General features: G+C 33.8%; 1 protein-coding gene across 5 annotated transcripts; it reads right to left on the reverse strand.

Moving 5' to 3' along the window:
- Positions 1 to 449: 449 nt before the first annotated feature.
- LOC124843106 (Zn-dependent exopeptidases superfamily protein) lies at positions 450 to 11,305 on the reverse strand. Of its 5 annotated transcripts, XM_047319747.2 has the most exons (21): positions 10,838 to 11,300; positions 10,311 to 10,396; positions 10,022 to 10,123; positions 6,232 to 6,338; positions 6,012 to 6,112; positions 5,831 to 5,918; positions 5,610 to 5,698; positions 5,360 to 5,499; positions 5,098 to 5,263; positions 4,843 to 4,963; positions 4,559 to 4,655; positions 4,149 to 4,278; positions 3,626 to 3,685; positions 3,403 to 3,521; positions 3,041 to 3,165; positions 2,547 to 2,771; positions 2,211 to 2,371; positions 1,781 to 1,944; positions 1,162 to 1,244; positions 771 to 856; positions 450 to 698 (listed from the first exon to the last, which is right to left on the reverse strand). In XM_047319747.2, the coding sequence occupies exons 1-21, from the start codon at positions 11,045 to 11,047 to the stop codon at positions 555 to 557; spliced, it is 2,604 nt and encodes an 867-aa protein (XP_047175703.1). In that variant the 5' UTR covers positions 11,048 to 11,300; the 3' UTR covers positions 450 to 554. The 5 variants fall into 5 exon arrangements, 4 of the variants coding, with proteins under 4 accessions (XP_047175703.1, XP_047175729.1, XP_087960201.1 ...); XM_047319773.2 differs by lacking the exons at positions 10,311 to 10,396; positions 10,838 to 11,300 and adding an exon at positions 7,804 to 7,867; XR_007029250.2 differs by lacking the exon at positions 1,781 to 1,944 and having other exon boundaries at positions 646 to 698; positions 10,838 to 11,305.
- Positions 11,306 to 21,430: the final 10,125 nt, after the last annotated feature.

A 21,430-nucleotide genomic window follows, 5' to 3' on the forward strand; every position in this document is an offset into this window, starting at 1 on the left:
GAGCACCCGAGCATAGCAGCAGAGCAGAGAAGCAGAGGAGAGAGAAAAAAAAAATTAACGTCCATTTATGTGGATTTAATGGAAGGGACTTGATTGAAGCAAATTTTACATACGTTTGGACAAAATTGACACTTTTAAACCAAGTTTGGACGTAATTGAAACTTTTTTAAAAAGATGGACTAACTTGACACGTTGCAACCAAACTGTGGACAATGCAAGCAATTAAACCTTAAAAGTAAAACTAAATGAAGAGGACAAAGGCACGATGAGCATCCATCATCTGAAAATTGTAAATTATAATTATAAGTATTCGCTAAACTTAATGCCCCAGTCCAGATTTATAATCAAATTGGTTCTGGTTTTGCATCTATTAATACCATGCAACTTTTTTTTTTTCTTTTTGGCAAGAACGTTTGCGTAAAGAATAAAGTTTTATGTTGAAAATGGGATTAGCATACTAAATGATCAGTTCTTATATCAATTTCTATGACTAGTCTATACAAATGCGGTATTAAAACAAATAAATTGTTCTTACAAGACTTGTTTATTAAGAATTATAAGATATAGCTAGACATAAAACTTGAATAGGCCGTAACATCAACCCAGTCAGGGAAAAGATCCTTCAATCTCTTCATTGGATCAACCAACTTTTGGTCTAAAACTGCAACGTCGACTCTTAATGCTTCAGAGCTATTAGCCTGGCATCATCAAACAAAATAGTAAGTTACACTGTTATAGTAAAAAGAAGTTAAAAGAGCATCAAATTTTACCTCTAACCAGAAGGTCCAATTCCCATCACTAGGACCACTAAGACGACATATATATGATTGTGGACCACCACCAAAGATTTCAGTTCCTGTGCCAAGTGCAAGCTACATTAGGCAATGAAAAGATATTACCTAACTCTTAGAATTTTGAGTTTGGACCTAACTTAACTCCAAAAGCTAGTTTTCGGATGAGTGCTGCCCTCCACTCATACATTACTATTATGGTCACATTAATCGAAGATTTTCAACACTCTCCTCACATCAAGACATTTCAAGTGTAAAGTTTGTAACTGGACATCTATGATGTGGATGGTGTGATTTTTGACATGATTCCGGGTGATTTTGTAACAATAATTGAGGTTTAGACCTGCCCATGAGTAAACAGTTTTCATACCTGGAAGCAGATTATCTGCAAATGACCAACTTGATAAAGGACCAGTTATGTTGAGAACCGCAACCCAGACCTCTTGCAAGGAGCTAAAAGGAAGATAAATCCAGTTATACATGAAAACAAAGAGAAAAGTTAAGTACTTTCACTTAACTTTTCTTAAACTGTTTTCAGTTCACACAAGGTGGTGTAGAAAACCAATTTTAGATCTTTGAAAACAAATTTCAGCTAAAACCATTACACAAGAATTTATTTTTGTAGGGAAAAAGATCACATAATGTCTGCAAAATTAAATACTATATGGATTCAAATAACAGATTATATCACAGCATATTTCCCCATTATTACATTCTCTAAGGAGACAAGCACCTGTGTAAGAACAAACCAAGTTGAAAAAACAAATAGACCAGTAATCCAACTAATATCATAATTTGTATCTCTGAAATAATTCTCACGCACTGACTCTTATTGTATGCTACCAACATGGAAAAGGTTTTGAAGCAACTAAATCAAGATTTCCATACTAGGTCACCACAAAGAAAAATATGAAATCATATGGAACATAACTTGTAGTTTTTACTACGCAGATTAACCACGCTAGTAGCAAGCAACATGATATACATACCCTAAAAAAAGCTCCAAGTGAACTCTTCTCGGTCCTTTTACAGAATTTAATGATGAATTTTGAATAGACAATTCTGGAAAGTACTCATACTGTTTCAAAATATAATCTTTTTGTGCAGGGAACTTCAGACTGTTTGAAAAGAGAAAAGAAACTGGAAAAATTGCCTGCAAAGAGAATGAGATCAAATAGCCGTGGCAAATCATAACATATACTAATGTGTTCTTAAAAGTATTCTAACTGCTAAAATTAACTCAATATTTTGCAACTGCTAAAGAATGTGACGCAACCTTGAAGTCCATTAATTAAAGAGATTAAGAATAACAATAAATGTGGACGAAAATCTTGTTTCACTCATTACCCTTTCAATTAAGTGAGATGAAAAAGTGCTGATGAGAAAGGATGAAAATAATAAAATCGGCATCCAACATACCATCCAATCATTGCGTTTAGAAAATGATGCAGATTCAAATGAAAACTCTGAAGTAACATTCAATTCCTTTGCCACTTCAGGTGAGTGTTTGAAAAGGAAAAGTAAAGAATTGGAATCAGTTACAGAAAAATCATAAGTGGATTCCAGAATCTGACTAGAGCCTGCCAAACCATGGGGAAAATGCTAGAAGTTAGATAAAAAATAGAGAATAAAAAGATATTTGGAGTGCTACAATGATAATAGAAAAGGAAAGAATTAGAGGAACTTAAATAAACACGTTATATTCACAAGATTTATTCATTACTACAGAAGGCAACCATTTCTGGTTATCTATACCTGCAGTGTGGAAAGTATGCTGAAAAACAATCCTCTTAGGTGCAGACGTGGTGTAAGGAAAAAACTGAGATGATAAAGCTAAACCAAACACACTAAGATGAAGCAGAAATTGCAAGATGGATGACCTGGCTAACCAATGCCCACATATGGGCATTAGAGGGCCTGTGCACCAACCAGTCACAATTCCAATTAATGCAGCCACAATAATATCAGGAACATAGTGCCCTGCAACAAAGATTGGATCAGGCTGCATACATTTTGAGCATTGTGAAATTGCTAGCTTTAATACTATTAATGATGAGTTCCAATAAAGGAAACCTCCGGCAAGATAGCCCATATATTTAAACAAACATACTTACAAATGTACCTATTCAAATGCAGTAGCATAAAGCTTAGTGATTCCACCTAAATGGTCTATTTATCATACTAAACCTTAAGAAGGGCAATTTATAATACATTAATTTAATTATTGAGGTGTGTGTATATAAACTAACCATATGGTAGAGGAAGAGAACCCATCATTCCCATCTTCTCTATCAGAAACTGGACAAGAAAGCCACCAAAATAAACAGAATATGCAAGGCATGGAACTAGAGGTAATATGTAAAACATTGTAGACCTGGAGAGCAAAAAAACAAAAAAGGATTATTGAAATGAATATCACTTGCCAAAAGAAATAATATTAGATGATAGCATGCATATAACAACAGTGAATATGCAAAACAAATCTATTGCACTGTGAAGGGAGTAAAATAACAGTGGGGGCTGTAAGACATAAGATGAAGCAAGACACAAATTTATCTGTACAAAAGTAGTACATGAGGTGGTTACAATTAAATAAGTATTCACAATCAACCTGAGTGACCTTTGTCCAAAGAATTTGACTGACAGGCAAAAAAATAACCACGCAGGAAGCATGGAAGCGCACACAAAAAATGTCACAAAACCTCCACTCAGCCCAGCTACAAGATAAGCCTGTTTTCAATAAATTGTTTTAGCCAAGCAAAATATTCAAGAGAATACATTAAAGCACGAGGAAAAAGAATCATATTGTCTGGCTGTATTTTAAATAAGCACACCATAGTTAATATGGCATAGAATCCAAATCCTCCCCAGAACCTTGCTTCATCAGATAGTGCCTGCCAATTTATGTGTCAAACAAAACAGTTAGGCAGTTCGGACTTCCACCAACAGGACAAATTGAAATCACTCTAGAATATGCTCAAATTCAGAACACCACACAAAGTCATATTTATAAAGATCATGCATGAAGGCAGCACAAGCCAAAGTGGATAAGCTAATTCTATAGACAATATTGTTGGACGTCGGAAGTCTTTCTATCAGACAATATATTTCATTTGATAACTGACAGAATCAAGAACAAAGTAGATGTTTGGCAAATTTTCTTTTATCAGACAATTTTTCTTTTGTTAACGTAACAAGTTTGTCAAAATAAAGTCAGATCTTGATTTTTATTTAAAAAAGAAAAAAAAAAGTCTATCACGTAGTGACAAATTTATTAATGATCATTTCATAAAAAATAAACTATGAAGACACGGATCAGAATAGACTTGTTAAACCCATTTCAATATTCCACAATACCTGTTCAGATGCCTTGACAATTGAAACGTCTTGAGAAAGTGGAAAGCGTCTCCAGATAATTCTTGGAATTAAAAGCCCAGTAAGTGCACAGGGTACAAACATCAGGAAAGCCAAGTATGGATTAGCAAACCTGGGTTTTATCAATTTAGTTAACACATGATTACAGAAAATGTATTATGATTTTAAATTATTACACCTAAGATACTTTAATGGCCACAAAAAAGTCACTTCAAAATCTTCACATTTGACTGGACGAATATTAAATTGAAGCTCCATCATACTTTGTTCTCTCAATCTCATTTGGTTAATAAAAAACAATTCTGGCACTAACTGCAAGAAACCAAAAGTTACACTACAAAAAATCTTTCACTAACTACAAGAATCCAAAAGCTAACTTTAAATGAACGTACCAATTCATTGTCTGAGAAGACAACAGTAATCTCAAGATAGAAAACACAACAGGAACAACAACTGCCAATATAATTCCAAATGTGTGGATAAAAATACCTGCACATCCAAGAAATTATAAAATGTTATTCAAAGTGTCAACAAATAATATTTAAATTCTTCTACAATAACACAGGAAAAAAATACTCACAGAATATTGAGGCAAAAATTTAAAGTGATTAACAAGGAGACCATTTAGAAATATCATATCAAAAAGTTAAATGACAGTAACCAGGCAAAAATCTACCTTTTATAAAATCAGACAAGGCTGCCGACCAAGAATGTGATCTACCATGTGTAAAGGGAAAAACAAGGAAGAAGATAGGAATACTATGAAGAATTTTAGCCACTCTTCTGGAATAAAATATCTGAAAATCCACAATTGAAATATAACACAACAAAATAGCAAGATGGGCCAATTCTGAAGATTATATTGCTTTGATTATCAAAAGGAGTATCGGATCATTAGAAAAAGCAGAATTCTGCTAACATCAGTGCATACCATAAACCATGAGAAATAATCAAAGAATACAGCCCGCTCATCATTGAATATGCTCGTGGTAACTTCACTGTAATTTGTCTGATAGGTGTTTTGTAGCTTAGAAGAATTAGTAAATGTCTTGATTATGCTAAACAAATTTTCTCCACGTGCTTGGATGCTTCCAGGCCTGAGAAAGAGTTATACTTACACACTTTTGCAAGAAAAAGTTATAAAAGTTCAATCAAAAATATCTTGTACCGAATCAAGTATGTAAGATACGTACAACAGTCTCTCTACTGTATCAGATGAGGTATGGTAAAAGTATCCACCAAGGAGAAATATAATGTCAAGCCCAGGAATATTCCCATAGTCTTGGGAAAATATCCGGTAATCAGTATCTCCAGGAATAACAGGGAAAACATCCTGTATGTTGAAATGGAAAATTCATGTTTGAATTAGGAAATACAAAAATTTATGGCCAACCAGCACCATAGAGTATTAAAGATATAGGAAGGTTAGAAGAGAAACATAACCGCAGCTGCACTATTAGCCATAGGGTATATTGCTGCTTCTGCGTAGACATTAGAAGGCCAAGAACTTGGTCCAGATTGGCAAACTAAATCTGTTATGTTTAGCAACATTATTCAGTGAAAATGTAATGTATGGCACACATCATAAGTTGATGGAGAGAAACGCTGAAGATTGGCTCATTATCCTACTACTAGTAATAATAGAATATTTGCATGACACTTACCAGGCCCTCCAGTCCCTGATGCCTCCACATTTATAAAAGCTCCTATTGTGTCACGCCACTTATGTGTCTTCATGAACCCATGTGAACCCTTAAGCATTAGAAGTAAACAACACAACATTAGCTCATTATGGTAAAATCCACACATGAATAAATCATTATCCTGCAGAGACAAACTTCCTACCAACATAAAAAGTTCCTCAGCACCATTAAAAAGGAAAATAACTGGGCGGTGGGGAACCCAACCAGAGTCGACTATTAGTCTTGCAATTTCCAGCATAGATGCTGAAAAGGGAGGAAATAAGATAAACATACAATTTAGAATGCTCAAAGGTAATGTACAGATTTCCCAAATATAATCTCTCTTAAATTCAATGATGACTTCAAATGTAGCTACTACTCACCAACACATGAACCACAGTCACCAGCACCAGGGGAACCAAGGGGACTATCAAAATGTCCATTCACTAAAACTGATGGATCAGTCTCTTTTGAAGCCATAGATGACATCCTGCAGTAAAATAAAAAAAAAATGCAGTCAATATTCCTTAAACTCAGACATATATATTATGGGAAAACTAACCTTGTGCAGGATAATTTTTGACAACATTTACCGAGCGATTGACAAAACAGAAAATGTATAAGGGATCAAAGATGAAAAAAAATTCCAATTTACCTTGATTGAAATGACAACCAAGAGAAATTGATGACTAGAGAAAGACCCGTCACTTTGAATTGGAAACTCAAAGATAACGACCACAACGTCCAATGAAGAACTTAGTGAGAATTTAACCAAGGTAGATTGAAGTTTCTTTGTCTTTGGTCCCTTCCACAAGTTTTTGTTTTGTCTATTGTTTGGTGGAAATTGTTGGAAATGATCCTATACAAGCTTAGTTCTTCATCATATGTTAACATGATAAAAAAAACTGATACACTGATTTATTATTAGGGAGAGGGTAAAAGATACAAGATCAATATGAGACTCAATTAACAGAAGATGATATACAAAGCTCAGTTACAAGTTAGTTGTAATTGTGTAACAAAGCAAAGCAGTTACACTAATCAACAGTCTAGATTAACAGAAGAGTGTATACCAAGCTAAGTTACAAGTTAGTGGTAATTGTGTAACAAAGCAGTTACACTAACCAACAGTCTAGATATGCTGCATTGATGTGATTTTGATCACGATCACTTTCAAAAAGAAAACCCATCGGAATAAAGGGAGAAAGAAACAACAAAGCCATGAAGGCTACAGGCTTTGATAAGAGATTCAATTTGTTGTTGAAACAACAAAAAATTCTTTCATCAAGTCTTTTCATGATTTGATGAGAAATAGTGGCTGGAGCAGCCACTGGAATCAAAGAGGTCTCAGCAGTTATTGTCATGAAGGAGAAGTCGAAGCAGTCACTGAAATTGAAGAAACATCACCATCAAGAATTCTGACAAAAGTCATGAAAAAGAATCAATGTGCTCTGGATACAGTAATAGAAAACTGATACACTGATTTATTACTTTGAAGAGGGTAAAAAATACAAGATGAGAAGAATGAGACTCTGTTATCAGAAGAATATATACAAAGCTCTAATACAAGTTCTAACATAACAGTTACACAAACCAATCCTCTGACAAAATGCTACACTAACCAACCGTCTAACAAAACTACAACTACAACAGAAATAACAATTGTCTAATTAAAATAAACTACACTAAGAGAGGCAACAAATGTCAAACAGAGTATTACATTCACATAACCTTCTTTGTTATATAATGTACATAAAATATATGTAGTCACTTAAGGTACAATAACGATTCACTATAGTCTTGATTCTTGACACATCATGTTCAGTAATTAATCATTATATCCATATTTCAGAGATCTTCAGATTGAACATAATTATCTACTAATACTGTTTCTGTAACCCTCTTCATCAATGAACCTTGTTAATTTATATTAAAAGAGTCATATTAGTTCCTACCTTATGTTCACTCCAACTCTACAGTTTAAGAAATGGTATATCACTTTTCCAGGTCACGTAGTGCCTGCCAGGAGAAGTATCATTTAGAAAACTAAAAAATTAAAGCAAACAGAAAGAGAGATTGCATTAAAATGCCACTGTTAATTGCAAGAACAGTACATCAAGATTACCACCACCACATGTACTTCATTCAAATCTTCCATTCCATATACGGAGCTCCATTTCTTTTTCAATTTACCCTCTGAACGTGTTTATCTTTGAAACTATTAGGTGTATGATTTTAAACTCCGTTAATTGTATGATAGTCACAATGTTAACGTAAGTTACTAGCAGGTGACCCCATTGATAGAGCTGACTCAGATTGTAAAAAGCAAGCTTGTCTAATACATTTTTTCAATTCTTTTCCCCTAATTGGAAGCCCTATAATTTAATAAAAATGAACAAGGCCTAACTCAGTGCCAAAAGCTAAGTCAAGGGGAGAAGATAGCTCACGCCTAATAAGGAGTATTCTGCCCATAATCCTAGCTAATGTAGGACATGGACATGTTAGCTCAAACCCATAATTACGGATCCCACATAGCTGTGTATAGTGGCTGGCCCACTAAAAGAAGAGCATAGCACATAGCTGGATAACTGCTATTTTGAAATTTTGAAGTGCAATGCTATGTCAGTGCAAATAGAGATTCGCTGCTATTGACAACTCTAATCACACCCCTACAACTCGATGTTTAGAACAGGAAATTAGCAAGACTAAACATCAGTAGGAAATCCAACATTAAGACTAGAGAGGCCTAATACCATAATAAAAATTACAGATTATAGCTCAACCCAAAACCATAACTCAAGGGTGAGGATTACCAAAGCCTGATAAGAAATATTCTAGCCATATTCCCAGTCAGTGCCCGGACATCTTAAGACTTCTAACTTTAAATTATAAGATACTTTTTTCTACTAAAAAACTACATTAGGCCAAAAGGATTATGTAAGACCACATGAATCCCACTTAAGAAACCAAACTCTAGTTTAACAGTTTCAATGTTAACCAACATTCAGGTTAAACAAAGGGATAATTAAACTTTATTTCCCATGTAGTTCACCCTTTAAAATAACCCTTTCAACTCTGTGTCACTTAATCCTTAACTTTGATTCAGGATTAATGCCATTTATAACACAAGCAGTGCATGTGATCTAAAGACAATTCAAGCAGTATGATGTTCCCAATTATGAATTTCTTCGAAGAAGTTCACATCATTGCAGAGAACTGAAAATGAGGAAGGAGAGGACCAAATGTAAGAAGGGAAACAGATGACACTAATACTTCTTTGAATTTTCTGGAGGAATAATATGTATAATTTCCACAGAAAAAATAAAAACTGGTGTTAGAAAAAACAGGGTAAGATTGCACTCAATTGTGGTACAAGTAAAAACAAATATCAGCAATACCGTAATTGTTTAATTAGCCACAACCAGAAAGAAAATTATTCAATAAACTGCCAAATGTGAATGAACTTTTCTGCAATTTGCAAACTAGAATTATTAGCTATGATGGTTGTGCTAAGTGGCCTTAGACAATGATCAATAATCACTAATAGGATAATGTGTCCTAGTGGTAGACTGATAATTTTAAGCCAGTTCAAAATTCATGCTCTTATGTCCTCCTAAATTTTATTGGTGATTGGAAACAATCGAAATAATTGCTTTCATGTTACTAAATCTAACTTGATGTGGTATGTGAAACATTTGCTTATAAGTTGCGGAACATCTTTCCTTATTCCTTTCCAATTATGCTGCAATTCTTGCACGGTTCTGGCCACTCCAGCATGTCCTTCTATTGTGGACATTTAGTTGCATGCATTGATCTTGACAAGGCATCCACAACTTTAATTTTTGTCCAGTTTATGCTCAATTCAGTAGTTAACTCCTAGCAGTTGTATAACTTTGTCGGTCAGTTTGGATAACAAAGTGGTGACCTATCAACTATAAGTTGAATTTAGATGGTGATTTGCAAGTGACGATATTTTCTCAAGTGGGCAATGGAAAAGCTAGAGGCGTGTTAAGGGAAGTTTACCCTTAAAACAAGGAAATTCAAATTTGAAATGTTAAAACTGCTTGACTTTGAAGCCTAAGGGATAACTATAGCACAAGAATACCATTCATATATCCCACCCAATACACATCTGAATCCAATACAAATGACCATATTGATTTGCCAGTGTACCTCATAATAATATTAGTATGATTTCTGTATCCAAGGGCTATGTTGTGTCCCAAAAACAACATATTGAAGGAACCACTTACAGTAGTCTCCTCAATCTCAATTCTGCGAGTAAAAAGTTGGAAACCAAATCAGAGTTCAAGAAATTGAAAGATAGAAAGAAAGAAAGAAAGAAAGAAACATACATTAAAAGCGTGTATTAAATAAAACAAATAAGTGGGCCAACAAGGAAAAAGAGAAAAAGAATTGTAACAAATAATAATAAAACAATTATAAAAAGTACTGTTGCAACCTGACATTGGAGCTAGCTCGCTCCTTTAGTACTTCCAACTGACCCTTAATATATTCTGCTGCCTTTTTTAAACCAGGACGCCCTTCCTGTTAATAAATGCACCAAAAGTCAACATTCATAAAACCAATTAAGATTCGTAAGAAAAATGTTATCTTTTCTGTACAACAAAACATTACAACTAAGACGATAAGTTTCATAGGTGTCTACTGTGTGAAAAAATTTCCCATTCTTAACCAATTAGAATTAAAAATCATGTTTGTTATGAGTTTTAAAATATTTTAATACATATCTTCTCAAAATAAAAATAGTTATATAAATTACATTATACGAGTTACTGTACGAGTAGCAGCACTTATTAATTCATAACAGCGACGAAAAAGCGATGGATTCCACTTACTGGAAAGCGATTGCTATCTTGTCACACAATAAAGATCCCTAATTGTAAACAATATCATTAAGACGAAACAACGCTGATAAGGTTTCACATTTCCAAATTATAAAAGAAAAAGGAATTAAATTTGGCTCACTTGACGACCGTCGATCTCTTGGGACAACATTCGAACATGTTGTATAGTTCTTCCTTCAGAGAATCGATCGAGCGGCGCGTCGTTCCCGAGAGGATTCACGAACTTCAAGTGGACAACGGAGTAGGTCAGCGCCGACAGAAGTCCGTACATGACCGCCAGAAGGAGCAATAATTTGATAGCGGAGACATCCTCGGAAGACCCGAACGCCATGCCAGACAGCGTTTCCTCAGAGGAACGAAAGAGATGGAAGGTGGACAGTTTTTGCTTGTCTGCTTCTGTTCGTATGCGTTCAATTAAATTTAACTTAATGTATAACAATGATTTATATAAAATTATCCAACGATGAAATGGTTTTGCTTTGGTTCAGTGTCCGCGTGACATAAATCGCCCAAGACTAAGACCAACAGCGAGAGGGAACTTCCCAACCAATTTTATTTCGTATTTTACGATGGACTCACTGCGACGTTGGTTGTGATTGACTTCAAACATCCAAATTCATCCTGTTAGTTTGGTTATGGGCTTGAAAATGATTGCATTAATGGGTTATGGGCCTACCCAGTATTCACATGTTCGTCACGGTTGGGAAAAATATTACGTCACCAAAATACAATGATACTAAAATGGGAAGGGTATAAAATGGTTGGGAATTCTCAAAACAGAGTATTCTGGATATACTTTATCAACAGTTTAGATTTTAATGATTTTGTCAAGTGGACTCAAACTAACATTTGGTAATCTAGTATTTATTATTTAATAGTGTTATTATATAGGATCGAAATATATCCTAGAAAATGTCATATGAGTTAGCATTTTTCTTTAATTTCAGATGTTTTAAGGTAATCTTACGTATGTAAGGTATAGATGTTTTCCATGTAGTAAGGTAATCTCACGTGTACAAGGTAAAGATGCCTTCAACACATAAGTAGAAGTATGTCTATAAAGATAATCTCACTCACCTAATGTATGTGCATAAAAACAATAATGAATGCAAAAGGAATGTGTAATAATTATTTCAAGAGTAAAACTATTTAGAGTAGTTTCATGAATTTTTATCTTGTTAGGCCTATGCTATTTAAACAATTATTTTTCTTAAGTTGTTTAGGGTTTTGTTAATTCATGTTATGTCTTTATCTCCTTGTCAACTTTACTTTATTCTCATATGTGCCTTCAACTAAGGTTATGGTATGCTATTGTTATGTTCGAGATGTTCATATCAGTGTGACTTCATCTTAGGTTATCGAACTATTACGATCAAAATGCCTTTGTCGACATGATGTTACTCAATGTGGACGAGATGATATTGATTACATATGATACAAATAATATAAAGTGTTAAATATGTTTTTGATCTCTTAAGTTGTAGTAAAATTGGAAATAGTCCATCTTCAAAACTTTGGCCTAATTTAGCCTCTCAACTTTAGACATTTGTGGATTTAGTCCTTTTAACTAAATTTTGTTAGGTTTATTTGAAGTTTCAAACATGTTTCATGATAGCATTTGAATTGTTTACACCATTCGACACATTTCTGTTTCAATATTAATTGAGAAAGACATTTGAAACATTATATAAATTGGAAAAAAAATTGGTTATTAAAATGACCAAATTCACGTCGTTCTAAAGATTAAAGACTAAATTGGTTCAAAATTTTGAAAATGGACTAATTTTAATTTTCATTGAAAACTAAAGAGCTTAAAATATATCTAACCCTAATATAAATAGTCTATGGGATACATTCTATATTTTGTTGTTGTTTGATTTTATTTATAAAGATTTAAAAGTCTATAAATATTAATAAAAAAGTGTTATATTATTTTAATTTATTTGTTATTTAAAAGCTTTTACTTGTTTAAATATTAGAGAGTATTTTTAAGAAAATCTTTGTTTAGTACTTATAAATTAAAGTTCAATATTAAGAAATTTACTGACTTAGGAAATAGAATTCACTCTTCTCACAAGTCATTTAATAACGTTCTACCTTCTAGGAAGAATATTGAGCATCTAACATAGAGTTTAACTAATCTTTATCAAGTCCCATATGTTTATGGTTCTTAACTAAAGTGAAAACACTGTTTCTTCTACGAAAAAAAGAAAGATGGACCCTTCAATTGTGAATAGCTTATAAAAACACAAATGAAAAGCTTTTTTATTTAAAAATAATGATGAAATGATGCAGAACAAAGACTTACTATAAATAATTCAAAGACAAATATGCATATAAAATATCGTGGAATCTTTGCAATAACTAAAACTTTTCAATACTTTTATAAATTCTTTATGCCTCGACTGAAAACCGGTGGAAATATGATATAGAACTCTACTAGAATCAAAGAAATAATAGTAACATTTGGTAAAAGAAATGAGAAAATATTTGGAGATAGTGAGGTAAAAGCTTGGACGTGGTTAGTAAATAAAATACCTAAAAAAATTCTCATATTATGAATAGTGTTTGTGTCAAAAAAGGTTCATTAAAAGAATTTAACAAATAAATAGGAAAGGGACAATGAGTAACATAACTAATAACCTATTTAAGAAGTGTTAAAATCCGAGGGATAGTATTACCTTATACCTTTGTCCATTTCAAGTTAGTTTAGGTTGTTATCTTCTTCATTTTTTTTTTATGTTTATATACTTCTATATTTCATCATTTGCCTTCAATCAGAATATTTTTCATTTTTTATCTTTCTTTGTTACCTTTGTGTTTCTGATTTTGGCTTCCAACCCCCTTAATCTTGAAGGAATTTTAATATGGTATCAGTTTTTTCCATCAGCTTTAGCATCTTTTGCTTTTTCTTTCTTTCTTCTTCTTTTGTTCACCATGCATATTGCTATAAATTACCACTATGCTTCTCAAATTTAGATTGACCCACACGATCTCTCTTCATTCATCATGTTGATTGTCATAGTCAAAGTCTTCAGGTTTATGAATTATATCTATTTAACACACTATTTTGAAAGTATTTCCTCATAAACATATGCTTGAAGTTCTCCAAAACCATAACATCTTTTTTTATCTTCCATCATTCTTTGTACGTTGCACTAGTATTCAACCACTCCTGCTGATGATAAGTATATAACATATATTAACTTCCTATCATTAGGACAAGCAATGACTTTGAAAATCTTTTCTATCTCCATGTGCCTTATATCTCAAAAATGTGTTGATAATGTAGTTCTAAAAGGAGATATGAATTGAACTTGTAAACAAATTCAAATAATTCTCACATAAACAAAATATTCAAAGTAAATAGTAGGGAGAGAGTAAATGTACACAAAGGATTTATATAGGTTCACCTCCCATTGAGACTAAGAGAGTCTTTTAAGCAACCTACTTAATAAATTCCATTAACCACTTTTGATCAATAATGAGTACCACCCTTTTTAGGTTACAATGAGTTTCAACTTTTTTAGGTATCACGAGTACAAACATATTCAATCTATACCGAGTATTAACCTCTCTAGGTATCCTTCTTAACCTCTCCCAGAGATTGAGAACTCTTAATTGTAATAAATAATAAGAAAAACACTCTTGCAACACAAGTGCGCAATTCAGCACATAGGTTACAATTTCTCACAACTCACATCGGTTAAGGATTTACAATATATAAGCTCTCAATCCAATTTCTCACAAAAGCATTATTGATATCACGGTTTCTGATGGAAACCTCCTTCAATAGGTTGGGTCAAAGCTTAGAAGGATGCAAGGAGATGGTCTTTATGGTGGATATTGTAAGACTCGAGAAAATAGGGATCTTAGAAATAAAGTAGTTGAAAGAAAATAAGAGATATAATTTTTGTTGGTTTAGATATTTAAAAGAGATATTATTATTATTATTGGATATTTTAGATATTTCAAATGATACATTGAGATATTATTATATATAATTAGATATTATGGCTAGATAATAATAATATATATTATTGATAGACTCATTATAATAAATTAAAATAAAAAGTATTATTATAAGTGAGAAAATATTAGAGATAGAGTTGGGTGGATTCATAAATATTAAGATATAGAGAAAGGAGTGATTTTGTTTTTAGAAACTCTAAATTAAAGAGAGAAAACAGAGGAAGAAAGGAGATTGACGTTTTGAGAGAAGAAGTGAGAGCGACGGGAAACTATTAATGTAAAGGAAGATTGGTGGTGTTTTAGGGTTGTAGATAAAACCTTATGATTGGCCAAGGTATGGGGAAGCTTAACTTTATTTATTTATTGTTGTATGTTATATGTGTTCTTGGTTATTTTGGATTGATAATCTTTGTTGATACATATTTATATGATTATGATTATGTATTGTTATTGTTGGGCAATGGTTCGTGTATGCATGGGCATAGGGTTCATGTAATATTTGTGTTGGGTTTTTCCTATGAATTTATGTATGGGTTGTTGGGTTATCCCAACAGAGGGTTTGAAGCTAAGGGAGAACAAAGTTATGATGCTTGAGAGTTTCCATCTAAATATATGTCGTAAGTGTTAGGTTATTGGGATCCCTTCCTATGTGGAGAATAAGCCAAATAATATGGATCATTATGTCTCACTTTGTTTTACTGGAGATGGGTTAAATTAGTAGGGTACATTAGAGTCGTTTGAACAGAGGGAAAACCCAACTGAGAGAGAAAGGAAGAGAAGAAATTATTCCTGCATAACACAAAACCTGCACTGGTGTTTTCGTCGTTGTGAAGTCGTTCATCATTGGATCGGGCTGATTTTGGGACAGTGGGTTCCAGACATATGGTTCTTCATTCTAATCGTTTGACTCGTCAATTGCTTGTCAAATTTGGGAAAAACAGCCTAAACGAAGGTAATTATTCCCACATAACACAAAACTTGCACTAGTGTTTTTCGTTTTTATGAAGTCGTTCACCGTTGGATCGGGCTAATTTTGGGACCATTCGGATCATCAATCGGAGGTCTAATTTGGGAGTAAACAGCCTAAAAAAAGAGGAAATTATTCTCGCATAACGCAAAACCTTCATTGGTGTTTTCTTCGTTATGAAGTCGTTCACCATTGAATCAGACTGATTTTTTTACAGTGGGTTTCAAACGTATGGTTTTTCATTATGACCGTTCGGATCGTCAATCAGAAGTCTAGTTTGTTAGAAAACAACCTCGCATCAGTAGCTTTGTTTTGGATAATTTAAATCTTCTTGGTTCTCATTTGTAAGCATTATGCTTAGTTAGTTTGGCTGATTGAAAATCGTGTTTGGTGTTTTATCGGATAATCTTTTGCACCCTATTATTAGGGGTATAACATGTCAACAACTGGATCTAGATGATTCAAGTGATATATTACGTGTGTTTAAGAATGTTTACATGGGTATGTGATGTTTGAATGCATGTATGATATGTTAACTATGTTTCCACGTGATCTAAGGTTGATGTATGTATGTTTGAATGCTTGAATCATGTTTAGGATGTGTTCGATTCGGTAATAGTAGATTATCATTATTTATAATCGATTATCTACACGTTGGTTTTGAGTGTGGTTTCGGGAATAATCGATTATCTGGGATAATAATCAATTATCTGGGATAATAATCAATTATCCCTTCCTGCATGATGTTCTAGGTAAATTTCACTGAGATAATCGATTATCTTAAGTGATAATCAATTATCACAGTGCATTTTGGTGAAAAATGATGAATTTGATGGAGAATTGACGTGAAACTAGCATGAAGAGCTTTGGATTATAATGATAATCAAAGATTGTGGGTCAATTTGACTTGTGGTTCAGAATGGAGCATGAGTGTGTGATCGGATGTACCCAGAGTATGTGATTGATGAGCATGAGAGTAGGGGATAAGTCTATTTATTGTACCTCGTAAATCTTGGTTCTATATGCGGATAAGTGCTTCCTTCTTCCTTGTGTGCATTGAAGAAGATGATCTATAGGGGAGGCTACAAGTGTTCTGCAAGGGAGACAGGTGGGGTGTTGGAGCGGCTACAGTGGGTGAGGTAAGGTACATGAGTGAGATAGACTCTTTCCACTATAGTATTGTGGTAGGGTAATGCTCATGGTGTTGTTCATGACTAAGATAGTCATGATAGTGGTGAATCTATGATGATGATGATGATCATGGTACTTGAGATGCTTCAAGTTATGTATTGTTGATAATGTTGTTACTATAATGGTTGTAGTAAGTAGTTAACATGATGGCTAATGAGTAGATAGACTAAGGGTCTATGTGTGAGATGTTAGTGATGACTTCAAGGGTTAGAGATCAAAGATTAATGATCGAAGTTCAAGGATCAGTGATCGAGGATCGAGTAATTCAATATGATTGAATTATTTATGTTAGAGGAGTATGAATCCTATTGTTATTACTACTATGTATGTGGTGTTGATTATGGTTGATATAATCAGAAGGTATGTATCTTATTGTGTGTTTGATGATGGTTGACATGATGAGAAGGTATGTATCTTGTTGTGTGTTTGATTATGGTTGATATAATCAGTATGTATATACCTCGTTGTTATGATTGTTTTACCGATAGCTTACCCCATACATGTTTGTGTTTGTGTGTTTGTGAATGAAATTATCGACGATGATCTTATAATGTGTTATATGTGAGCAGATAATGTTTCAGATGTTCCAGAGGCGTGATTGATTCAAGAGAGGATGGGGAATAACCTTGAGATTCATTTCAAACTATTTTGTTTTACAAGTTAAGAAAATTTAATTGGAGTATTTCCTTCGTTATTTTATTACTCGAAATAATATTATTGGATAAGGTTTTCTTTAAGTATGTTTCCACGCTATGATAAATTTTGAATTTTACTGATTTTTAATAACTCGTGACATGTCAGAAAATCGGTGTGTTACATATATGGTTGCCGAATTGTAGTGAAAAGCAGTAATATGATGCACAAATGATGGTGGGGTGAAGATAAGTCATGAATTTTAGTGATATCGTGAAGGTTCAAGGATAGGTTAGGCTAATTGCATGTGGTAGGTGACTAGAATGGCCTCTAGCGTTGTTCTAGTCTTGATATAGGAGGAATGAGGCTACAATTTGGCAGCATAACAGTACTAAATTCCAAGATAAAATACAAGGGTGTAGACACCTTTATTTATAGGCCAAAGGTGTCTCCTTCTAACCCTGAAAGCATGCTCTCCTACCTTTGCATTCATTGGCCAAAAATTTCCGACCAATGGGAGGGAGACAAGTGGCACAATTCTTCTCTAATTATAGAAGGACGTGTGGCCACTACCAAAAAGAAAACCTCTGCACTCCTAAGGTTTCATGTTGCTACTTTTTAAAAAGAAAATCATCTCCAATGGAAGCATGACACATGACACATACTTTCCACTTGGTTTGGATATCTTCAAAAAAAATTGCCCTTAAATCTTCAACATGGAACAAGGAAAACTTTATCTTTGGAGTTTTTGTGTGCTTCTCCACCGAGGTCAAATACCCTTTTTATAATACAAGTTAGAACAAATGTTATAATAGTAAGTATATGAAGGATATAACTCCCAAGAAGGATACACTTTGAAAAATGAGTGATTAAGGTTTATGAAAGTAAGAGCATGTTTCTTGAAGTTCATATTTCCAACACGAGGATCCTTAAGGTCTTTTCTTGCCATGGTTCTAGAGGAAGATGGTAAGGATACCTTTACATCTTTACACAAGCCTTTAACCCTTAACATCATAATTTTCTTGTTGGGACACTCTTGAGACTTGTGCATCATGGTTTGACACTTAGAATAAAATGGATCTTCTATTTTCTTTTTATCCTTTTCTTTTTCTATTTGTTTTTCTATTTTCTTCCTCATTTGCGCTTGATCCTCTTTCACTTGAGAAGGTATGAGAGGATGAAGTATAAACTTCCTTTTATTATGAGTGATGGTTATCTCATTGGTGTGGCCATTATGTAAAGATTCATTATCAAAAAGCCAAGGCCTTCCCAACAAAATGTTATAAGCATCCATAGGTAATATGTCACATAGAACTCTATCTTCATAATTTCCTATGGATAGCTTAACCATCACTTGTTGATTTTCCTTGTCCTTATTGACCCATTGAAGTTTATAAGATTGAGGATGAGGAAAAGTAGCTAATCTAAGCTTGTTAGTCAACTTAGTGCTACAACAATTTGAACATGAACCACTATCCACAATAAGAGAACATGTGTTGTCCAAGATTTTGCATTTAATGTGGAAATTGTTGTCCTTTTGTGTGAACTCTTGTCAACTAGGTTGATTACGTAGATTTCTTCTTATCATAAGAAGTTCTCCCTCACAAGCATGGACATCCTCATTTGCGCCTTCTTGCTTCTTTGCACCAATTCTCCCACTCCCACTTTCACTTTCACTTTCTTCTTCTTGGCTACTATAGACATCATTACCCTTTCAGATCATGGTTCTTTTGGTGGGGCATTGTGAGGCAATGTGACCTCTACCAAGACACTTGAAATATTTAATGTCACTAGTGCGAGTGTCAGATGATGTTTCCACCCTTGGTCTTTGCCTTTCCTTCTCTTGTCTCTTCTTTTTCCCTAGATTCCTAGAGGGTTATTCTTCTACCACTTGTTTTCCCTCCCTTTTGTACTCTTTCTTAATATTAGAGCTAGACTAAAGTTTGCTTCTTAAAACCTAGAGATGGTGATCTCATTCTTCTCTCTAATTCTCACTCTTATCATATAAAGTTCAATATTTTTCTTATATTGTTCTACACTTAGATCTCTTTGTTGGAGCCTTTGGAGTTTATCCATTAGCTCACGGTTATAGTAAGAGGAAATGTGTCTTCTTCTCATGGAACTCTTGAGCTCATTCCAATATTGAATTTGATTGAAATTAGAGAGTCTTCTTTCTCTATTTAGGGAAGCCTATCAATGTAAGGCATTCCCTTGGAAAATTAGGGTGGCTAGGGAGACTTTTATTTCTTCACTTACTTGGGGACATTCAAAGAGTTATTCTACCTTCATCTCCCGATCTAGGTAAACCTCTACATCCTCCTTTCCATGAAAATGGGGAAGGCCCATCCTAATCTCTTTAGGAAGGTTCTCCCTTTCACGCTATCTTCTCAATCTATGTGGTGGAGGTTGACAGTATTGACTAAGAATCCTAATATCTACCTCTTGGTGAGAGTGAGTGTGTGTAAGTTAAGTTAGTCCTTGAACTCCTCCTAGTGTGACTTCTACTCCTACTGTTACTCTTTCTTATTTCTTCTTGGGTTTTCTCTTGTTTTTCATTGAGAATTCTAAATTCCTCATCCAATTTAGCAACATATTCTTCTCTTTCCATCTTTTCCTTTTCTTTCAAAATAGTTTCTTGCTTTTGCCAAATTTTTAGTGACTATAGTTCTTTGGCCAAGTTTTTCAAAGTTGGTTTTACCTCTTCAGTAGAGTCACTACCAATTTCAAAGGATCCAGTCTTAGACATTCTCAAGGTTTTTCAAAAATATGCAATGCAACAATCAGTTACTTAGAATTTCAAGAGAAGTTTCCTAGGAGACTTAAGGAAGTAAAAGATACCCAAGTTCACTTCCAAGAAAAAGAGGTGAATCACAAAGGACTACTTAAGAACCAAGCCTTTCCTAGCCAAAGCTTACTTTAGGTGCTCTTATATCAAACTTCTCAAAGAAACAAAACTTGAAATCAAAGTAGACACACACTAAACTACCAATAAATCCACACTATATGACCTAATTGGGTGCTCTAGTGTAGTGTTCTTTAGTGTATGTAGGATAAAATCCGTACTAGGAGCATAAGATCATCAAAATCTTTCATTTTAGGTCTAGAAGTAGAGAAGACTGGCAATGTAGATGAAGAAGGCAGATAATGAAGAAAAGCTAGTTCACAAATGAGATACAAGAATAGGTTATGGGTGATTAAAGCTATTGAGATTGAGGCTCCTTATTCAAGGAGAGTAAAGATAGTGACTAGGAAGTTGTTGAAGTTATGTTGGTGTGATGAAAGAGAGAAAAGCACCAACATCAAAAATTCGGATTGAGCTTAATGGTGTCAAACTCGTGATGTTAAACAAGCGCTTACTAGGAGACAACCCAAATTATGACTTTTTCTATTTAATTGATTATTTGTGTGGTTTGGATTTGATTTTGCTTTGAAATAATGACAACATCAACTGAGGGATGCTAGAAGGACTCAAATGATAGCATCTACTGATGGATGCTAGGAGGATTCAGATGAGAGCATTTATTGATGGATATTAGGAGGATTCAGATGAAAGCATCTACTGATAGATGCTACTAGATTAAAGCATGTACTGATGGATGTTATGGTAATGAAGATTCAGATGAGAGCATCTACTAATGGATATTATTGAGAGCATGTATTGATGGATGCTATGGTGATGAAGATTCAGATGAGAGCATCTACTGATGGATGTTATTGAGAGCATGTATTGATGGATGCTATGGTGATGAAGATTCAGATGAGAGCATCTACTGATGGATGTTATTGAGAGCATCTATTGATGGATGTTACTAAGAGCATCTATTGATGGATTCTATGCTACTAGATATCTACTGATGGATATTACTGACAGCATCTATTGATGGATGCTACCAGATCAGGATTTATTTTGCTTTATTTTTATGCTTATTTGAATTTTGTTTATTTTTTCTA

The sequence above is a fragment of the Vigna umbellata genome, chromosome 1, assembly GCF_029865625.1.
Source record: "Vigna umbellata cultivar VRB3 chromosome 1, Vumbellata_1.0, whole genome shotgun sequence".
Taxonomy (NCBI): Eukaryota; Viridiplantae; Streptophyta; class Magnoliopsida; order Fabales; family Fabaceae; genus Vigna; species Vigna umbellata.

Coding starts and splice junctions, on each gene's coding strand:
- LOC124843106 (XM_047319747.2), bottom strand. CDS start 11,047: ATGGCGTTCGGGTCTTCCGAGGATGTCTCCGCTATCAAATTATTGCTC. Junction 6,339..10,021: donor CATACTAATATTATTATGAG/GTACACTGGCAA, acceptor ATTTTACTGCAG/GATGTCATCTATGGCTTCAA. Junction 5,500..5,609: donor TGGCTAATAGTGCAGCTGCG/GTTATGTTTCTC, acceptor TTCAACATACAG/GATGTTTTCCCTGTTATTCC.